The sequence below is a fragment of the Macrobrachium nipponense genome, chromosome 9, assembly GCF_015104395.2.
Source record: "Macrobrachium nipponense isolate FS-2020 chromosome 9, ASM1510439v2, whole genome shotgun sequence".
Taxonomy (NCBI): Eukaryota; Metazoa; Arthropoda; class Malacostraca; order Decapoda; family Palaemonidae; genus Macrobrachium; species Macrobrachium nipponense.
Genome location: NC_061110.1, coordinates 53,777,850 through 53,800,554, shown reverse-complemented (window position 1 = coordinate 53,800,554; position 22,705 = coordinate 53,777,850). Strand labels below are relative to the sequence as shown.

The 22,705-nt window shown below is 36.6% G+C and overlaps 1 protein-coding gene across 1 annotated transcript; it reads left to right on the top strand.

Annotated features, from left to right (window-relative positions):
- The first annotated feature begins 3,790 nt into the window (after positions 1–3,790).
- On the top strand, positions 3,791–22,205 carry LOC135217979 (V-type proton ATPase 16 kDa proteolipid subunit c). The gene is made up of 4 exons (XM_064254104.1): positions 3,791–3,958; positions 7,597–7,780; positions 12,954–13,107; positions 20,812–22,205. Exons 1-4 carry the CDS (start codon positions 3,880–3,882, stop codon positions 20,863–20,865), a joined length of 471 nt encoding a protein of 156 aa, XP_064110174.1. The 5' UTR covers positions 3,791–3,879; the 3' UTR covers positions 20,866–22,205.
- Positions 22,206–22,705: the final 500 nt, after the last annotated feature.

Sequence of the window (22,705 nt, the reverse complement as noted above, 5' to 3'; positions counted from 1 at the left end):
AATTTACATTTGTTTTGGGTGATTTCAATGCTAAAGTAGGTCAAAAGAAGAGAGGAGAATCAGCTGTAGGTAAATTCGGAGTAGGCACAAGAAATGACAGAGGAGACATGCTCGTAGAATTTTCTGAAAGAAACAATCTAAAAATCATGAATATCTTTTTTTTTATAAAAAGGAACATAGAAAATGGACATGAAGAAGCCCAAACGGAGAAACGAAAAACGAAATAGATTTCATTCTCAGTGAAAAAGTTGATTTATTCAAAGATGTAACAGTGTTAAACAAGTTTAAGTCAAGCGACCATAGAATGACAAGAAGTAAAATTAGTCTAGATCTAAGGAAAGGAAGAGAAAAACTAATTTTAAGAAAGAAAATAAACGCTCCTATAATAAGAGTTTAGTTTAGCAATACAAAATAGATACTCCCAACTACATGATGAAATGGAAGCAAGTAAAGAAGAAATGAATACGTAGTAACTTAACAAAATTTGTATTGGAATCAGCACAAGAGATAGGTGGAAAAGTTCCTAAACAAGATCGAGGAAAACTATCAGAAAACACCAAAAACTTAACAAAGAAACAATTTGAAATGAGGGTAAAATCCAAGAGAGATGAAATAGAATTAGCAGAACTATCCACAACAATAAACAAACTAAAAACCCAAGACATCGTAAACACAATCAGACCAAAATTGAGGAAACACTAAAGAAGGGAAGAAGCGTCAAGTTGATGAAAAGAAAACTTGGAATGTGCGCCAACAGGTATTTGTTTTAAAGGATGAAAATGGAAATATTATCAACAAAAGAGATGGAGTGATAATAATTGCTGAGGATTTCTTAGAATGCTGTACAATAGTGATATATGAAATAATTTTGTCAATAGAAATAATGAATCACCTGAGCCGGTACCAAAAGTAACAGTAGGAGAAGTAAAGAAAGCATTAAAAGGCATGATAAGAAACAAAGCAGCCGGAGAAGATGGCCTAACGATTGATCTGATAATAGATAGAGGAGATTTCATAATAGTAAAACTCGCTGAACTTTACACAAAATGTTTGCAAGAATGTTCTCTACCTGCAGCTTGGAAAAACTTTATCATTATATTAATACACACTGAGGGAGACACAAAAGACCTGAAAAATTACCGACCAATAAGTTTACTCAGTAATATATGAAATATTTACAAAGATCATATTAGGGCGAATAGAAAGACAGCTAGGCTTTAATGAACCAAGAGAGCAGGCAGGTTTTAGAAGCTGGTATTCAACAACTGACCATATCCATGTAGTTAACCAGCTAAAGGAAGAATCTACAGAGTATGACAAACCACTATGTATGGCATTTATAGACTATGAGAAAGCTTTTGATTCTGTCAAACCTTCAGCAGTAATGAAAGCCCATCAAAAGCAGGGAACGGGTGAATCTTATGTTAGAACACTTGAAGATATTTATACGGGAAGTACAGCAATCCTAAAACTACATAAGACAGCGAGAAGTTTCCGGTTGAGAAAGGAGTTGGACAGGGAGATCCCATCTCTCCTAAATTATTCACAGCGTGCCTAGAAGTTTTTAAGAGTTTAGACTGGGAAAATGTAGGAATTAATGTTAATGGAGAATACCTTACCAACTCAAGATTTGCAGATGACATAGTTCTAATCAGTGAATCAGGGGAGGAATTACAAATGATGATAGAAGATCTGAATAGATAAAGCAGAAATGTAGAACTGAAAATGAATATGAGTAAAACTAAGATAATGTTCAATGAAAATGCAGAGAGACAACAAATAAGGGTTATGGACGAACCTGTAGAGATTGTTAATGAATATACGTATTCAGGACAGACAGTAAGTGTTTCCCAAGGACACGAGCCCGAAATTAAAAGAAGGATAAGCATGGGATGGAGAGCACTTGGTAAAAAAAAATGAGATTATGAAAAGTAAAATGGCACTTTCTCTAAAAAGAAAAGTATTCAATCAGATGGTCCTGCCAGTACTAACTTATGCATCAGAAACTTGGAGCCTTAGTAAAGCCGTAGAACACAAGCTAGTTACAACTCAAAGAGCTATGGAAAGAATAATGATGGGAATAACACTAAGAGACAGAAAAAGAGCAACATAGATACGAGAGCAACGTAAAGTAGAGAATATTCTAACAACAAATAAGAAAAAGAAATGAGCGTGGGGAGGACGTATAATGAGAAGTCAGATAACAGATGGACAAAAAGAATAACATAATGGATCCCTAGAGATTGCGAACGAAGCACGGGAAAGAAGGGAAGACGAGCTAAAAAAAATTGCGGGTAGCTTATAGAATGTGATAGAAAGACTACAAGCAGACTAGAGTGGTAGGACATGTCTGAGGCCTTTGTCCTGCGTGGACTAGCAACGGTTGATGATGATGATAATGATATATATATATATATATATATATATATATATATATATACATATATATATTTATTATAGATAATAATATATATATTATATATATATAATTATATATATATATATATATATATATGTGTGTGTGTGTGTGTGTGTGTGTGTGTGTGTGTGTGTGTGTGTAAAATGAATTGAAAGGTCATTGACTGACGTAGAGGAATTATCTTCGCAAATGTAGTTTTCGAGTTTGTGTTATTTTAATCGCACTTACCTGCTAGGTACAATCGTTTATTCTTATATATAAAAGCAAGCGACGAATTCACTTGCTAATTTCGAAATGTGCCTTTTTTCATCAAAGGTCTTGAAACACTCGAGAACATTCCATTTAGCGAATGTTACCATTTCCATTCAAATATGTAGCCTTTTACGAGATGGATCAGCACAGGAAATCACAGGCGTTATAATAAACTAAGTGATTCCCGGTCGGGTTTCACTCTCTCTTACGCACGTGACCCATGTGACTATTAGTCCTTGATAAGAATTGGTCCTTCATTGCTTTCATACTGCATTTTTTTTTTTTAGCAATCCGAGGTTCGATATTTTTTTGACATTTGTGCCTGTTACTTCAATACAGTGAACATTTATTTTTTAAAAAAAGGAGCAAGTTTTTTCCTTTTTTTTTTTAGATCTTGACATCCCGTTGTAAAAACACAGCTTCTTAAAAGAGTTTGAAATGTAATAAAATGTATATTCATCTTTGGCGAATCAGAGACACATTTCTTTTGTTTTTATGAGACACAATAAAATTGAAAGGAATCATAAAAATATACTCGGAAGACCAATTATGCTAGTTTTCAACATTGATTCATTCTATGATCCTAAAGTACAGTTTTCAATATTTTGCATTCTTAAACTTATATCTGGCACAGCTTACCAGAAACTTGTACAATTTTTATTGCAGTCTTAATTATGGTGATAAAACGAATAAATCTGTACATAATCACAAAGTTTTATAAGGAAAGTCTACATAGGGTATACACTTTTCGTATTGGATCATCGACATTCCCTTATCGTATATATTTGTTTTATGATTCATAGTTATACTTAGATATTAATTTTCAATGACTTAATTTCTTATTTTTTATTGAATTATAGCATTAAAATACTATATTTTAAATATTTGGTTCTTCATAAAGTGACCCGATGATAAACACAATCGATCATATGATTCTAGGGCCTTGATGTTAAGGAGGCGGTGATTGGTGAACTCTAGCCAATAGAAACAATGGTTAGAAAAGTCACACCCAAAAGCCTAAACGGTATACAAGCCCTAGCTGTGATTGGACAAAAGAGGAGAAATGTTATCATTTGAGCCAATCACGAGACTGGATACAGCTTTGCTATCACGGGACTGACGTCTCTCCGCACTTGCGCCGGAGTCATCACTGGAGGAAGATCCATTCTTGTTTCTGTGAGCGAGGAACAACAAATAATTCTGTCAAAATGTCCACTCCCGAAGAGAATCCTCTGTACTCCCCCTTCTTTGGAGTGATGGGAGCCACATCAGCCATGGTCTTTAGCGGTAAGTTGCCTCTTTTTCTCGTTTTTCATCCCTTTCGTCACAAGTGTCAGCGGTGCAGACCATGGCAGCAGGCGTCAGCTCAGCCTATTGATTGCCCCTCAAAATGTTGTTTCTCTCCTTGGAAAACCCTCTCTCGCCCTATTTCATCGTCTCTCTCTGCTCCCGAGTCGGTTTCGAAAAAGAGGCGCCTTTTCCTGTTCATTTTGTTTTCGGCTCTCGCCCTCTGCCCCTCGGGACCACGTAGCTTTACCTACTACCTGGGGGCCAAGTCGGCGGTGCAGGGAAATTTGTAGTGTGGTGTCCCGAGAGCGCTGGCAGTTCTTGACGTTTCAGGCCCCAATGCTGCGTTTTCCAAACCTAAGTTGAATGTCATTTTGTAGGTTAGGCTGTCCGTTGGAATGTTTGGGGGTAGGCAAGCATAGGCTAGTAGCATATGATGGTCTTACCTCTCCCCCGATAGTTGACTACCTACCTACCTAGCTACTATTTTCAAGGCAGAAGAGTAGTAACGTAAAATTGAGGTTCTAGCTAACAATTCAAATTGACCTAAATATTCATTAAATCTTACAACATTCCTACTTATCACAGCTTCTCCAGTAGCGCTGAAAAAGCAATGTCCTCCCCAGTAGGGCATAGGTAAGCCTGGTGGGTACTTTTAGTGTACCTACTCGTTTCAGATTTGGTAAATTTTTACCTGATTACTACCTAGGTATAACCACTCCCATGATTACTGTATTTAGTACCAGCCTCAGAGGAATCAATGCTAGTTATTTCATGAACAGCAGTAAATAGCTTTATTTGTTAGTAAATTTGCTACAGACTTTTGTATGGGTGTGGCGTAAAAACTCCTGTAGGCTACAGGGATGTTGGTTGTAGTATTAAAGCTCAGGTTTGCTATAGCCAATAGCCTATGCAGCCTCGTTTCTTCATAATTATAAAATGCCTGGGAATTGGGTATAAGCAGGACGAATCAAATGTGCTACAGCAGAGCTTAACATACCCAAATTAGCCTATGGTTGGGAACGACTGCATATCCGCAGACAGCAGAGTTTAAAGGGGAAAAAATGCAATTAGAAATTTAGATGTAAACTGCAGTTTTGGGAATGAGTTGATGAAAATTATAATTGTGGTATAGAACTTGTTTTAGTAGAACTAGTGAAAGGAACTCATAGGAAAAACATCAAATGGTAAAGGGAAAACAGTTTTTGGGTGTTGGAAAAACAGCTGTAAATGTATACGGGTTCCAAAACTCAATTATTGGTGTAAAGACACATTAATGTACATATTTACAGTTGACCCTTTACTCGGCATACAAAAGTTTTTCCCTCTACTTTGCATACAAATTTTTGACCCGTTGCTTTGCATACAAAACTTGGGTCTGCTTCTCTACATAGAAAGGTTGACCTGTTACTTTGCATACAAAACTTAGACCTGCTACTCTACATTGAAAAGGACTTGAAAGGACAGGCTTGCCTAGGCCATTACTGACCGACGTTACTGTGAAATTAGATTTGAATGATAATTTTTGTATGCTGTGCTGTCAGTAAGGGGGTTGTGGAATGGGGCTTTTGCACCTAATCCACATTTTAAAATATTCCTGGCAAGCTATTTATTGTTTCACTGCACGCTCTAGCCACAGAGGGTACAGATTTTAATGTTGATTTGCAAATGCTGTGCTGTCAGTAAGGGGGTGGGGGAAAGGCACTTTGCACCCTTTCCACATTTTTAATTTTCTTGGCAAGCTCATTTGTTCAGAGGGTACAGATTTTAATGTTGATTTGCAAATGCTGTGCTATCAGTAAGGGGGTGGTGGAACAGCGCATTGCGCTTTATCCACATTTTTTAATATTCTTGGTAGGCTCGTTTGTTCTGGCAAGAGGTATTGTTTTGCTGCGCACGCTAACCACAGGGATTTTAGGCAATTAGGCATACTACGTACATACAAAAGGACGCTGCTAGCTCAGTGCTATAATTCCCCACATAACTGTGACATTAAACACCTTACTCGTTGTAGCAGACTGATCTACCACTTTACATACAAATGGCGACATCATGCATGTGCTGACATGCCCATCGTCTGGATTATAGATTTGTTCAAACATGCTTCGGCACTACTTGCGAACTAACCAAAACAATGATACATAGCATAAACTTTAATATACAATTTACCTTATTCAAAGTTCAAAGTCGCTGCTGTCCGACGACCTTGCAGACATCAGTCTTGGCTTCTTTGTAACGGGGGGGGGGGGGGGGGGGGGGGATCACGTGCCTCGGTGGTAGTAGGTCCTTGTCTTATTGTTTCGGACCGGGAAATTAAATTTGAGATGGGGGATATTGGGCGGATAGACATTCTTGATCAAATTCAGAATACCCGAAATGGACACGGAATTCGCTTGTGGGTGCAGTACATAGAGAAATAGCTTTCATGAAGTTCTTTCCGCTTGCCGTGTCTTGGTAGGGCGCTTCGTTTAAGAATACGCCACTGCAATTGTAGTGTTCGTGTGTGCATTCCGGTCATCTTGGCTAACAGAGTTAACGCTATGGTTCACGACATTGCATGTGAAATAATGATCCTGGATCCGGATGGTGCTGTACGCCTTCCTGCAATCAGATACGATTGTGGTTTCCGGAAGGATGTTATCGAGCAACACTGGGAGCAGAGTTTCAGCAGAATAGTCAGGAACAACTTTGAAGGTCTCCTGTCTCCGTCAATGTCACCGAACACCCATGATCCATCAACTTCGTTTCCCAAGTTCAGATTCGTCGATCTCAACAATATGACCAGGACCATCGATTTTCTTATCAGCCATCAGGATTTGGCAACTTATCTCTACAAAAATGATACCGATCGACCATAGTGTGAGGTGATAGCGGCATCACCTCGCACCATGCTTTAGTGTAGTTTTATCCTAATACAAGAAAAACAAAGTTTTTAACTAGGAATAGCTATTTAATTTTCTTTAAGATGACAAACGTAGCTTTACTAATGAATGCTTTGTTGATATTTCCATTATTGTTTGCATATTCAAGTAAGGTGGTGATAAGTTCAGCATTCTGTACTTTAAAATGCTTACATGTGATTGTAGCATTAACTGTCTAGTAGCAATTACTCCACTTAATCTAATTGATTCTCCAGGATTGAATTACGTTGTTTATAGTCTGGTTTGTTCTGCTATCACGTCTGAAATGTTTAATCCCAATGTTAGGATAAGGTATTACTTTAGCTCAATTTATTTTATGTTGAAAATATATACAGGCAGTCCCCAGTTATTGTTGGGGGTTCCGTTATCTGTGGGGTGGCGATAAGGGAAAACCGCCATTAGCTGAAACTCGGTGATTTATGGCACTAGTAACTGGTTAATGGCACCGATAACTAGTTAATGGTGCCTCTGTTAGCTATGGTATGGCGCCAAAACTCTATTATTGGCATGTTATGGCACTGATAACCGGAACTTGGCACATTATGGCGCCAAAAATTGCCAATTTTATGTCGCTAGACAAGCCTTATAAAACCAGATCACCATTAACAAGAGTCTGCTGGTAACGGGCGACTGCCAGTATAGAATTTTAGCTTATTAAGTAGACAGTATGTTATTTAGAAGCTAAACCGGTGTGTGACTTTACTTTTTCTATTACAGCCTTAGGAGCAGCTTATGGCACAGCTAAGTCAGGCGTAGGTATTGCAGCCATGTCAGTGATGCGACCAGAATTGATTATGAAATGTATCATTCCTGTGGTTATGGCTGGTATCATTGCCATTTACGGTCTTGTGGTGGCTGTCTTGATAGCTGGAAAATTGGAAGAAAGCTATTCCCTCTATCAGTAAGTACCTTGTCTCATTTTGTAAATTTATAGTCTGACCTCAATTTCATATACAAGGCCCACTTTTTGGTAATGGTACAATTTAAATGAGATTTTCCTTGGCATGAATTGTAAATTTTAAGGTAAGCTAAGGATAGGAGGACCTTTTTTTATCAGTTTTATTGAAAGGTACTTAAATTGAGAAGCTTTTTGTTGTACAGGTATTATTTAATTGTACATCGACAGTAGTACTATACTTCAACACAATTTTATAGATTTGAAATATAGTGTTACAATAGGCTTATTTACTGGTAAAGATAGCGCAGTTTAGTACAAGTATAGTTGTCATCTTATTGCTTTTATGAGGCCTTTTTTTTGTTTGATTAGATGTTAAATGAATTTTGTGATGCAGTACATTCATAATATTTAGATAGCTAGTTTTATTTACAAATTTCTGAGTTACTTAAAATAGTGTGTTCTGTACTTAAATATATTTTTATTGTAACCTAAATATGTACATATTGCATCATTTTTTGTATGGGTTTGCAATATCTTCATTTTGTATGTGGGAATTGGCCATCCTTTTAATGAAAATTGTTGGTACCATGCAAATTTTATCGTTTGCGACTCCAGTGTTAAATGGCATTACCTTCGAAAGTAAATACTAAGAAACTGCAACCTTAATTACTATTATTTACATAATTACTGCAGTTAGATGATGTCTTGGGTATATGTTGAGGATAATTATGTAGAGACAAACAGTAATTTTTTCAATGGAAATGTTTTTTCCTGTAGTTTCAATTTGATTTGAATTGGTGTTGGTCTTTCATTTGCAAACCGTGTTTTATTAACTCCCTTTCTTATTTACCCAAAAAATTGGACAAACTGGACCTACAGATTTTCTGCAAAAAATTCAACAAAGTGTTTCAGCATAGATACATGGATACTTTCCCCATTAACTTTTTTTGACCATGAACACTACAAATCATACATATGTACTGTACAAGGATGTAATATGCTATTAATTTATTCCCACCAGAGTATGAAAATCACTTGCTTAGTGCAGGTGGTGTTTGAGTTATAATTCGCCTTGCAGTAATCCTATTTTGCGAAGGGGTTAGCGATTAATACCGGTACGACAGTAGTATGGAAATGTTGCTAAATTTCGCCCACAACTATAGTACTCTGTTTTTTTCCATCTGTCATTTTGCCTGTGGTGTTTGCACATGGTAAAACTGCATCTTATGCTTTAAATAGTTATGCTATGTGTAAGTTTCAGGTAAATAAAAGGATCTCTAGGTGTACATTTTCAACTCTAGTATTTTAATAAATTAACTGTATGCAGATTACACCGTTAATATTCAAAATAGGATATTGTTATTGTTGAATGCAAGCTGCCATTTAGGGGTGGCGAATGGAACAGCCAGACGCAAATTCCATTAAACAGATGCTAAACCAAGTTACATCATATCATATCTGGCTAAAACGCACTTTATAAAAATTAAAAGTATGTACTGATATACTTACGTGTAATGAAGTAACACACAGCTCAGTAGCAGTTGACATTTTGCCGTAGTGAACAGCGAAAGAAGCAATTTTCATGCCATTGCATCTGGCTGTTCCATTCGCCACCCCGAAAAGGCAACTTGCATTTAACAATACTTTCAGTTGCAAATGTACACCCAGATATCCTTTTATTTACCTAAAACTTACACATAGCGTAACTATTTAGAGCCCGGGACGCAGTGTATAGTGCAGGCAGTGAGAGACACCAAATTACAATAGACTAGTTTCTTCACTTGATCTCTCTATCCCATCTAGTTAAATAAGTTATAAAAAGTATAAGAGAATGATGAAAGTATTGTTACTGACGTTATACTCTGCATAAGTGTGTACAGCCATAAAAAACTGAACAAGAGATGGCTTTTTTGCCAAGTAGAACCGATTTGGACAACAACAACCGTTTTGCTTGTATTTCAACCATCGCATGATTGTAAACAATTACCATTGTTGTTATAAATGCTGTTATGTAGAATAGCACTGATATATTTTTGTTATACCTTTATTCACTATGGACAAATAATATACTATTAGATTTAAACCAAGTTGTAGCTGAAGCTGAGAAAACAATGTTCAAGCTTTATTGATTATTAATTATCTTGCATCAGCAACAACTTTGAGATGCCATCAAGCATTACCATATATAAAATTGGGAGAAAAGTATTTTAATCAAAACTGCTGGGCATGAAAGAACACATTTAATTATTGTTTTCATGCTGATAAAAGATAAATACATAACGCTCGTTTTATGATGAAATCAGTGAAAATTACAAATGGAATTTATTATTTTTTTTTTTTTTACACAATAAATGTGCCCCCAAATAATTTAGTTCACGAGACTTATTTGTTATATTTATACTCACACGTTGTATAACAAAAAAATAACCTTGTCCATAACAAACAAAAATAACCTTTTCCCTTATAAATAAAGTCTAGATATTCATTTATGCTGACTAGAACCTAACCTCATCGTAAGGACATAATCTATTAATTTGCATAGGAAATTACAGTTTTTCTTAAATTGTCCTTAAATAAGTGTTCCATTAATAATTAGTTTGCATTGTCAAATCCCAAGGGTCTCATATGTAGAATGGTTTGCAAATGTAATGATGACCAGAATCATTGAAAACACCAACAAAGTTATTGGAAAAATATTTTTCAGGAGAAAACTTTTTATTTACTAAATGTACTGATTTTTAAGAGGATTATCCATAACACTAAAATGAAAATCATAAAAATGATTGCATATTTTGGTCAATAAGTTTTTAAATGCAGTAACTAACAATAACAGTAATATAAATAATAATTGGAAAGAAAATTTCTCAGATTTATTGTGCATAATAATATTTAAATCTCAAATTTTCTGACATCTCTTACTGTACAGTTATGAAATCAAAATGTATAAGGTTGCATGAAATTGTAGGGCTAGATCCTGTGCCTTCCTCCTTCATTAGCATTCCTGGACCCCCCAAAAAATAGCAGTTTCTTTGAGAACCTGTGATTAGAGGACTTTATTTTACTGTACAATTATGCTATTATATACATTGCATCACTATACAAAGTATATTGTTCAGATAATTTTTCTTTTTTATTTCACATATAATTAGTTTAAGAAATTTTTTATCAAATGAAAAATGGAATCAGTCATCACAAGTAAAAAATAAACCTGCTTCAAAAAACCTTGTTTTATGCAGGGGTTTAAGTATTTTGTTCGAATCATTATGAAATATTTCATTATGTTTAGGTATGAACAGGCCTACCAACCATGCAACAGAGTGAGTGGAGTTTGGCTAATCTAATGTTATCAGATTACCATCTGTTCAAAGATCTTTCTGTTGAAAGAAAAAAAATTTATGTTAAATGACATTATTATCAAAAATATGTAATTTATAGCTTCCTTTCTTAAACTAAATACAATTTGCTTCACTGAAGGTTGGTGAAATACACTGCCACATGAAGTTTGGTTAGCACGCCTACAATTTTGAATGCTCACTAGCTTTAACTTTTATTAGTTGATATTTTTCTGATAAATGAAATTTTTTAATGTTACGTTTCAACATCTTCCTCACTACCAAGGATATCATGATATCTACCACCCATGTTTGGATATTAATAATACATATATGGAAATGTATATTTATTTTTCTGTTTTACCTCATTATTGAGAGTGACCAATTCAGTCCTCAGCCAGACAGTTCAGAATTAGGCCATTCAACATTGAAATTCAGTCATATATTTGTGTAACAGCTGTAAAAGAACACATCATTAGTTATAAAATTCAAATATACTTAACAAATACTTATACACAAAATCATACTGCATAATAATAGTATAGGATTCTCTGCATTTCACAGACCAGGCAAGGATCATTAGGCCAAGCCAAACATTTATTTTATATTTTGATTATGATAAACAATGTAGTAAATAGTTTTATGCATACAATTCTAAACCATAGCTATGTAACTACTTGGCAAGTATACATAAAATCATATTTTATTATATTTTTGTTTTTATCGCTGTATACGCAAGGCATATAGGCTTACAATTTTGAGTGCCAAAATAAAATGTTCTTCAGACTGAATAAAAATGCTTAGCCCAGGTCACAAGAAAGAATTAATACCACAATTATTAAAGAAGAAACATATAAAAGAATTATAATAGTTATTTAACTCCTCTGCCATAATATACATTAGCAAGTGACTTGATTTTTGGTTTTAGAGTAATTGAGCCATGTGCAGGAAGGATCTTTCTCTAGGGGAACCTGATACCAATTAACAGGAACTTAGTCTGTCGCCATAGCACATCATACGCCTGTATATGCCAGGCAAATTGTTGCCAAATACTGCTTGGTAAAGACTTCCATACCCACATAGGCAGTTAGTGCTGTCAGTGCACCGTATTTTTCCCTAGCTGCAACCCCTTTTGTTCATTTTACTGTACTTCCTCTCATATTCCCTTTCTGCCATCTTACTTTTCACACTCCACAATTGCTTCATAGCACAACTGCAAGGTTTTCCTCCTGTTACAACCATGAACCCTTTCACTGTCTGTCTCCATTTCAGCACTGAAGGGCCTCATAGGTCCCAGTGCTTGGCCTTTGGCCTAAATTCCATATTCAATTCAATTCAATACTTAAATACTACATCTATTGTCTGAAACATGAAGGCATGTGACTGTACAAGATGCAAAAAGAAGACAAATGCAAGGTTCACTTCAAACTCAAACCACCCAAGTGAGGTTGTCTAGTACTGAAACAGAAGTAGGTGCCCCCAAATTGAGTAAATGGTCCACAAATCTTCAGCACAATATTTTTATTACAAAATTATTTATGCTTTCATGATAGCAAATAAAAAATTATTGGGGCTATGTATTCTATGCTAGTACGACATGCTATACCCGACGTTGAATTTTCTAGTTTACATTTATTATCTGAAGGTTTTCTGCAGTGATTTGTAAGACTGGTGATTTTACCTTTTATTTTGTGTAAACTCTTGAGTAATGAAATTTGAAAGTTACTCCTAATGAAATCTGAACGGTACTCGTAAAATGCGATTTTTTTTTTTTATTAGTGGAGTTGTATTTGTTTTTAAATATTCATACCCTTACAATATATACAATTCTTGACTGTTTTCAGTGGCTTCGTGCATTTTGGTGCTGGCTTGGCTGTAGGTCTCTCAGGTCTGGCAGCTGGATTTGCTATCGGTATTGTGGGTGATGCTGGTGTAAGGGGAACTGCGCAGCAGCCTCGTCTGTTTGTAGGCATGATCCTTATCCTTATCTTTGCTGAGGTAAGTTTTTTTTGTTTTTTTTATTCAGTAGTACATATTAGGCAACTTTAAGACTAGGCCACATAAGCAGTGTGCTTGTACTTAGATATTCCTGCACGGTGTATATATGGTCTTAATGAGCATTTCATGGACCCTTATAGTTTCTTAATGAAAATTGTAGTTGCAAGAAGAATATTAGGAGTCAGATGGTTGGATGGATGAGAAGTGATATTGTAGGTGAAATAGCACTAGTTCAATGTACAGGCAGGCAGATGTACCACAGAAAAAAAATAAAACTTTTATAAATCCTCAGTGGGGTTGCCTGTTGTTTTCTATAATACCATGAGAACTGATACATATAAGTAGAAGTGTACACAGTATGTTATCATTATGAAACCTATTCTTATGGAATAAGCCCACATTGGCCATTGACTTGAAATTCAAGCTGCCAAAGAATGTGGTCTTTATTAGGAAGAAGTAAGACAAGGTAAAGGGAAATACAGAAAGAAGAGATCTCGCTTCTTAAATAAAAAAAAAAGAAAAAAAAATTGGCAAATGGGTAAAAATGTATTAAACTGCAAGAAGAGTATTAGGATAGTAATGTATCGTGCCATTGCTTGAACTTCTGAAGTTCCAATTGCATGACCTCCTCTGGGAAGGTGTTCCACAGTCCAACAGTGTGAGGAACAAAGGACCTCTGGAATTGAGAAGTTCAACAGCGAGGCACATTGACTGCATATTGGTGCTGCTGTAAAGCGAATCTGGTTTCTCTTGGCAGATAAAGGGGATCAGGGATCATATGTGAATATGAAAGATCTCTGTTGAAATACAACTTATGAAAAAGTGACAAACAAGTGACCATTCATCGACGGTCAAAGTCATTATTACTACTACTAATAGGAAACAAAAACCTATTACCACGAACCACTCTTTTTAGACGAGGTAAATCTCTGGCAGAAGCAGACATCTACACCGGAGAGCAGTATTCTAGTAAAGGGATTACAAATAACCTAAATCAGGTTGCATTGTTTTTATCGGTGTTATATATGAGGCCAAACCAGCCCGAGAAGAGTCTACTTAAGACTCAGAGGTCTGGAAAAACTAAGCTCTATTAATTATAATAATAATATATGAGGCCTTATGATACATAACTTGTATGGCATTTGCTTTATCTTTCATTAGATGTTTCTTCAAAGTTAGATGTGAGTCAAAGGTTGCACCTAGAATAGTAATGCTCACTCATTTAGCAAAGTTCCATCCACTTTACGGGTAGGATGAGGGGGAACTTTGTACGATATATAATCAGTAATGGTGGTGTTTTACTGTAGTTCAGCCTCGTACCCCACCGACTACACTATTCCCTGATCCTGTCTATATCCTGGTTGAGGCAGAGGGCAGCTTTATTTCTCAAAAACATTGAGACTTTACCACATCCACAAGTGTTGCATCATCAGCATACTGAACAATCTTGTTTTCCAGGCCAACGACCGTGTCACTAATATACACTAAAAATAACAGTGAACTGAGAACACTACCCTATGGAACTTCAAAGTCTATCTGAATTATACTGCACTCAAAACCCTTATTAAGGTTCCCTTGCAAATAGCATGTCCACTCTAAAAGAGCATCGCTGGTACCTAGCTGCTGCTTATTTGCATATTGACTATCAGCTAACAATCCTTTAGATTCAGATACAGCAATACCTCAATCTTAGGCGATTTGAGTTGTGCAAATTCACAATAGCACAAACTTTTCATTGGAACCTAACTAGTTATCATGCGCAAGTATTCCACAGATATGTGAACACAAACGCAACATTTCGAATCCTGAAGAAACCCTGCAAAGGTGTTTGTTCAGTTTTTTTTATGAAATAAGTTTTTAAGCTTTTTATATGTAAATTAAATAACATATAATAACAATTTCTCTATCCCTCTTACTGAGATGAGAGAATTTTTATGGTACATATAGTATGTACTATGTTTATTAATATTTTCAAATAATAATGATAATATAACTAATTACAAAATTCTTGATTGTATTTTAAAGAAGGAGGAGAGAAGTATGTTGTACGTATGTACTCACTCCTATATTTTTAACAACCATTTATAAACCAATCCATTGGTCCGAAGTTCGATTCTCGGCAACGCCAATGCGGAATCAGAAGAATTTATTTCTGGTGATAGAAATTCATTCCTCGATAAAATGTGGTTCAGATCCCACAATAGCTGTAGGTCCTGTTGCTAGGTGACCAATTGGTTCTTAGCCACATAAAAATATCTAATCCTTCAGGCCAGCCTTAGGAGAGCTGTTAATCAGCTCAGCGGTCTGGTAAAACTTAAGATATCCTTAACTTAACCAACCATTTATGATTTTTTTTTTTTTTATGGGTAATGTATTAAGCTAACTTTTAAATGGAATTACAGTAACTTTAATTTCATTTAAAGTTTACTTAATATTTAGGAGCATGATTAGGGTCATATTTAGTGTTCAGACTTGAGAAGTAAGCATTTATTACCATTTTAAGAGACTGCCAAACTTATGTGAAACCTTCCTTTGTGGTTGGGGGGGGGGGGGGGGGGGTCTGGAACCCAACCTCATGTAAGTTCGGGTAATTACTGTATGTATATAGTGGCTTGAAAATTAGTTTTGTAACAAGCCAAGTAATCACATACCTATAGTTTCTGATTTAACAGCAGCCTGAAATTTTGAAATTCACGGTAGTGCTCTTTTGGTTTGGTTGTGGTAATTATCCGAGCCCACTTTCGGGGAAGAATAGGTACAACAGTGCTAATGGGCTCTGTTCATTTCTGCCAGTCAATGACGGAACATAGTTGTTGAGCAGCTTTGAATTTTGGTGATGCATTCTTTGATTTTAAAAGCAATAACTATGTTGGCTTAGCTGATTTTGGTAAATTTATTGATTTGGCCTTCTGGATTTAGAATTGTCAGATTCTAGTGCATCTAGTGTTAGGTACAATACTGACTTCATCTAAATACGACATTAATTTTTGTTGCAATTGTAGAGGACAAATGTGTTCTTTTGTTCTTTCGTGTGACTAGTGTAAAGACTGGAACAAGGGAAAATGGCAGGTTTTAGAGGCTTATCTATCCAAATTTCAGCATGACAGGAAGGTGGCTGCTATAGCCAAGGCTAGAACTTCTAGTCAGGTTGTCTATTGATGTCAATTTACCTATTCTTTCATGAATTTGACTGCATTTTCTCAGATTCCTGGCTCCTCTCCCTCTGAACCCAGTGCCATGGTCTACTAGTGAACATGGTGGCACAGTTTGGGAATAAGTTGGAAGTCCTGATGGACAAAGTTAATTGTATCAGTGGTAGTGACAGCCTGCCAATGCTCCTAGACCAAGGTTCCCTGCCAAACTCCTCTGCTCTTGGGAGGAAGCAAATTGGCAGTCAAAGGGATTGTGACTTTTTTCAGGAGAATTTCACTACAGATTGGCTAGGAGTGCTCACATGCACAGACAAAGCAATCAGGGATGGCATGCAAGAGCTAGCAGCAATTTTTACCACAGGAGTCTTGAAAAGGAGGGAGTTGTGGTGTTCTTTCACCACAAAAGGAATCACTCCCTCTCAAGAGAGTCACTTCTTTTCGCTCCTCTCGATAAATCCAGCCTCTTCCTGAAAGAAACTGTGGAACGAGTGGCAGCTGATCTCCAAAAGAAATTTAACACAAGACTTAGTGCCTTAGACCACCAAGCGTCCTCGGGACTCAAGTCATACTCCTTAGGCTACTCTCTCCTTTGCCTCAGCACCCCTTTCGGAGTAGCAGAGGATGTTTTCAAGCCCACCAAACCTGCTACTCATGAGTGAAGACCATGTCCTTTGCACCTGTGGGAGCAAGGTTTCTTTGCCTGTGGGATCAGTGGGAAGCCAGGAAAACAGTACCTTGGGTTCTGAAAGTCCTCAAGTGGAGCTATGCTATCCTGTTTAGGGAAAAACCTCCCTTAACCTCCTCACCCATCAACTTAATGACCTACTCGATGGGCTTGGAGAGGTTTTTGGCCCTGTCACAAGAAGTTTCAGCTCTCATCAAGAAAGGGTGTGGAATTAGATGATATAAACTCCAAAGGATTTTACAACCACCTTTTTGTTGTTGTCAAGGGGATGGAGGCCTGTCCTAGACATAAGCACACTAAACTGCGTCAAGACCACCAAGTTCAAGATGGAAAAAAGCCAGTCAGTCCTGTTGGCCATCTAACAAGGAGATTAGATGGTAACAGTTGGCATGCAGGGCACATTCTGCCATTTATCAGTCGACCCAGAGTGCAGGAAGTATCTGAGGTTCATGATTCAAGGAACAGGTCTTCCAGTTTCGGGCACTGTGCTTTGGCCTTTCCATGGCCATAAAGTATTTACCCCAAGTTCTAGCTACCCTCACCAAATGGCTCCATCTCATGGGAATAAATATTTGCGTGTATTTGGAAGACTGGTTCATACATTCCCCCTTGAAATCCAAATGCATGGAGGACATGACTAGACTCTCCTCTTAGCCTGTCAATTGGTACTTGTTCAACTTAAAGAAGTCTCAACTGATTCCTGCTCAATCAGTGCTTTATTTAGGGATAAAGGTCGATTCCCAGAATTTTCAAGTTTTTCCGTTCGAACAAGGAATTCAAAGCTGCCTATAGAAGGTCCGAAAATTCCTGTCACGTCCAAATGGATGAGACTGTTTCAGGTCCTCTCATCCATAATAAAGTTCATGCTATTAGGGAGACTGCACACAAGGAAGGCCTCTACAATTCTTCCTAAAGGCCAGCTGTAGAGGAAGATACTTCCAGATTAATTTGTCTTCCCCCATATCTCGGTGGTTGCTAAAAGAAGAAAGATTTCTAGTGGGAAAATCTCTGCGCCCTCTGAGCCCCGACCTAACTTTATATTCAGATGCATTCAACCAGGGTTGGAGAGCCGTCTTAGACTACAGTAGTTTCAGGGACATGGTCTCCAGCAGAGAAGGAATTGTACATCAACATGAGGAGTTGAGGGGGGATCCATCTAGCCCTTCAGGCTTTTTCCGCATTAACACAAGACTGTCACAGTCCATTCTGACAGCATGACAGCCCTGGCCTACATCAAGAATCAGGTAAGGATACATTCCTTTTTCTCTTTACCAGGAAGCCAGGAATCTTCTCTTAGGGGCAGAAAACAATCTGATAAGGATTCTTACCTAATATACACAAGGAAAGTTAAATGTCATTGCGGACAAATTGAGTTGATGCAAACAGGTTCTATTGGCGGACGACACTAAATCCACAGGTATGCTACCATCTTCCTCTTTACTGTTTGCCAGCCCTGAACCCTCAGGCATGGGCAGGAGATGCCATGCTCCAGGACTGGTCGAACGTAGATGTATACGCCTTCCCTCTGATCAGCATGGTGAGGGAGCTACTGAACAAGTTCATTTCGCACAACACCTCAATGACTTAATAGCTCCCTTCTGGTTGCGGAAGGAATGGTTCCTAGATCTCATCAACCTGCTGGTAGACTACCCAAGACTTTTACCTTGGAAACAAAGGCTTCTCAAACAGCCGCATTTCCTTCGGTTTCATCAAGGGTTATCCAATCTGGCTCAGACAGGCTTCAGACTGTCAGGAAGCTTGTCATAGTGAAAGGTTTTTCAAGAGAAGCTGCAGAAGCAATTGTGAAATGTAGACGACAATCTTCGGCTAATGTCGACCGGGCAAAGTGGTCTTATTTTTTAGAACCTGGTGTAGAGAATATGGTGTCTCTTCTTCTACAACCATTATAGCAAATATTGCAGACTTTTTAAGTTTTCTGAGTTCACCAAAGAATTTAGCTACCTTGATCGATAAAAGGGTACAGGGTGATGTTATCATCAATTTTTAGACATGGGGGTTAGACTTGTCCACAAACAGAGATATTTCAGACTAGATTAGATCTTTTGATCCGTTGAAACAGAAGAAATCCTTTCTTACAATCTCCTGGAACCTCGATATTGTACTTAGATGGCTTTCGGCCCCTCCTTTTGAACCCTTAGACTCTTCTTCTTTAAGACACATAACAAGAATGACTTTATTTTAATGGCTTTGGCAACAGCTGACAGAGTTAGCAAACTACATGCCCTTGATAAAAAGAAAAAGTGGGTTTATTCAAGGAAATGCAATAGTATGTCCTTTTATTCTAGGCTTTTCAGCCAAAAATGAAAACCCTTCCAAATCCTGGCCACGTTCATTTTCGGTCAAGAGTCTAATGGATATTCTGGGTCCAACAGATCAGGAGACATTGCTCTGTTCTGTCAGGGCTCTCAAGCATTTTAGTATTGAAGGACAAAGAAAATCAGAGGCCCTTCTCAGAACTTATGGCAGAGAAAAGTTAGAAAAGTACTAAGATCTAATGATGGTAGTAGAAAACTAATGCAAGTAAAAGTTGAACTACAACTTATCATGGGAACACTATGAGTAATCCTTGAGGACCTTAGGAGGAAGTTACAGAGGGTTGGAGGAATATACTTTGAATTAGGTTTGATCCAGAGAAATGTATTGTTGGCCATAGCAAGGGGAATTAGGGGGAAGTGTGAACATTATTAGAGCAAAAGCGACTACTCTCCAAGGCGGTCAAAGAAAGACTTAGTGCGTCACAAGGTTTTATGCCTGGTCGGTGACCAGCTTCCACCTCATATTAGCCAGTTCCCAGCTGGCACAATAAGATTACATATTGTTAAGATCTCAGGTTTGTTAGCTATGAAAAATGCAAATAGATTAAAAATTTATTATGTTTCTAGTCTTTCAAACATTGGCTGACTACCCTAGTTGCAAATACATCACACCAAAGGCCCCTGAATGTAAAAGCTAAAATTCTGTCTTGTAGCATTCAGTTGGAACCAAATATAAAGGTCAACAATAGTAAGACTGTTACCTTGCCGTATAGGGATTCCTCTTTACATACTAGTATAATATGTATACACTTATCTTATTTATTTCAAATACAGAATCATATATATATCCACAGAGTCAGTTTTATAGGTTTTCTTACATATGATTTGAAGTCTATTGTAAAGCATTAGGATACATTGCACAAGATTATTTAACAATTTAGGATACTGTACAGTGTAGTAATATGCAGCCAACTTAGAATTATCTAAGCGTCATAGTTTTGATTACAGCATTAGAAATATTTTTTTAACAATCTGTAACTACTATCACTATTTAGTTTTGTGTTTATAGTTAAAACAAAGGAATTATATCCTGTAAGAACTTATGCAATTTAGGGATGAGATTGAGGAAGAGGTATATTGTGCTTTAAGGAATGACTTATCCAGTATGGTTACTGATTACTTTTAATCTGAAACATGAAGTTACTGATTTCTGGACTGCTTGTATTGATTTTGAACTATATAAAGTTATTAATTGCATTTATTATTATATTCCTTTCTAGTTTACAGGGCATTCCTATGTTCTGTATTTTGGAAGAATGTCAGATGAATTGAGTTATTCTTTTAGATAAGGTCTCCAGTCTTGTAGTGGGCTCCTCTTCTGCTGCTTTCAGTAGGAGGTTTCTTAACTTTTAATTATAGCATGGGGAAACCGGGTAAGGTTTTAATTTTCATAAGGATTTAGTTGGCCTAAGTAAGCAATTCCATCTGACTTAAAGTAGTACATAGCAATGATAGTAAACATGGTCATCATTGTAGTTAACATCACAAATTGTAGGGATGTACTAATAATTTTGTATTTTTCTTTGTGCAGGTATTGGGTCTGTATGGCTTGATTGTTGCCATCTACCTTTACACCAAGACTTAAGTTTGATGAGCACTTCATAGTATGGAGCCCTGACATTGCTCTTACGTTTTTACCTCCATGTCATAGAAATTTTTATTTATGGAAGTAGGGCTCTGAATTTCTGATATTTATTTTGATAATTTTGTCAAGAATAATTGTATAAATTTGTATTAATTTCAGTAATTTGTGCATAATAGAGAGGTTCTGTAATTAATTTTACCAAGGTTGAATACTGTCATAAAGATTTCGTTTTGAGTATTATTAGAGTCTGCCCATAGTAAGTTAAAATTCCTCATTCCCCTGAAAGGTATAATTGTCTCCTATTGCTTCCATTGCATACACTTAATAGTGTTGCATGAACAAAGTTATATCACTCCTGATCAACTACCTTTAAAAAAATAATTCCTCCCTTTTGAGTTTCACTTGGAAGTATGGTTTGTGTGTCATTCTTTACAAGTTGCCTTGAGCAATTGAGATTTGTAAAGTAGTTTCTAATAATTCGTCAGGTGGGAAAGCAGACTTTAATCTAATGTATGATTTTGCCTCCGAAGAAATATTGTAGTCTCCTATTGTGAAGTACTAAATGTCGATGAGAATAGTTGTCCATTGTGCTCTGTGACCGTTATTGTTTGTGTGTAAGGGAACTCAGCTAAATGATGATGGGTTTTTGCCATCTCACCTGAAGATAATAGATCTCTTGAATTATATGTATGATACATTGTGACAGGCACTTGTTCTAAGAACCATGCAGCCATGCAATGCATATTTTCCCAAGTGAGGTGGCTATGAGAATGAGAACAGCAAGTAAGTTGAAAGTACTTCCATAGTGGGGAATAAAAAAAAAATTAGTTATCTTGAGAATGAAAAAGTGAGACTAGTTTTTCAAACCAAATTTCTTTCGCTTTGGGGGAGGGGGAAGCCTTGCTGGATTAGGTGCGAGACCTCTAATGCCACCCACAGATGGAGCACAATGGCCCTTTTCTTTTCATAGAAAGGGCAGTTTATAATTTAGCTAATTGTACAGTATATTTATACAGTAGTTAGTCAGTGTTCTGTTATGTTGGGTTTATTGAATAACAGAATAATGACTGCTTAAGAAGTGTATGCATTCAAATTTTATGTACAGTTTTATCTCTGGTTTTAACAAATTATAATTTCTGATGTGAGTAACTTAGATTAAAAATGTAATGGTCTATAAAATCAGAATAGAAACATTCCATGTTAGGATGAGTGAAGTATTTGTTTCCATTTTATTTATGGAAGGCTCTGGTTGTCATTGTTAAAAAGCATATGCATTGTATAAATGGTTACAAGACATTATGTAATGGTATATTGTTAATAAATAAAGCTTAAGTTGGATATTGGGAATGTCATTTAACCCATATTGTGCTTGGTAAAATTATTTATGGTTAATCATACAAAATATCCATTAATGTTCAAATTTAGAATGGTTATTGACTTGGTGAGAAAGAACTTGTTGAAGTCACATGGCTTCACCATGAATATATATTATTTGAGATAACTCTTACCTACTGTTAAAGTTGGCTTATAACTCCGTGCTGATTAGGTGAGTCGGCATTCAAACAAAAAAACTAATGGCTGCCTGGATGACTGTCTAGTTCACCTGTTCTCCACCAAGTGAGTTGATATGCTTTTCCTGAACTGAATGGGAAGCAGAAGGCTGAACTACAATACTACCAAAATGCCTAGCCTGTTTAGGGATTGCTGCAGATAACCGGCACACTAGGAGGATAGAACTGACAGGTTTAAGTCCTGACCTAACTAATTGCTTTTGCAATCTATCAGCTTCCGTTATTTCCTATACTATCTGACATATTCAGACAAAGTCCTCGGAACAATC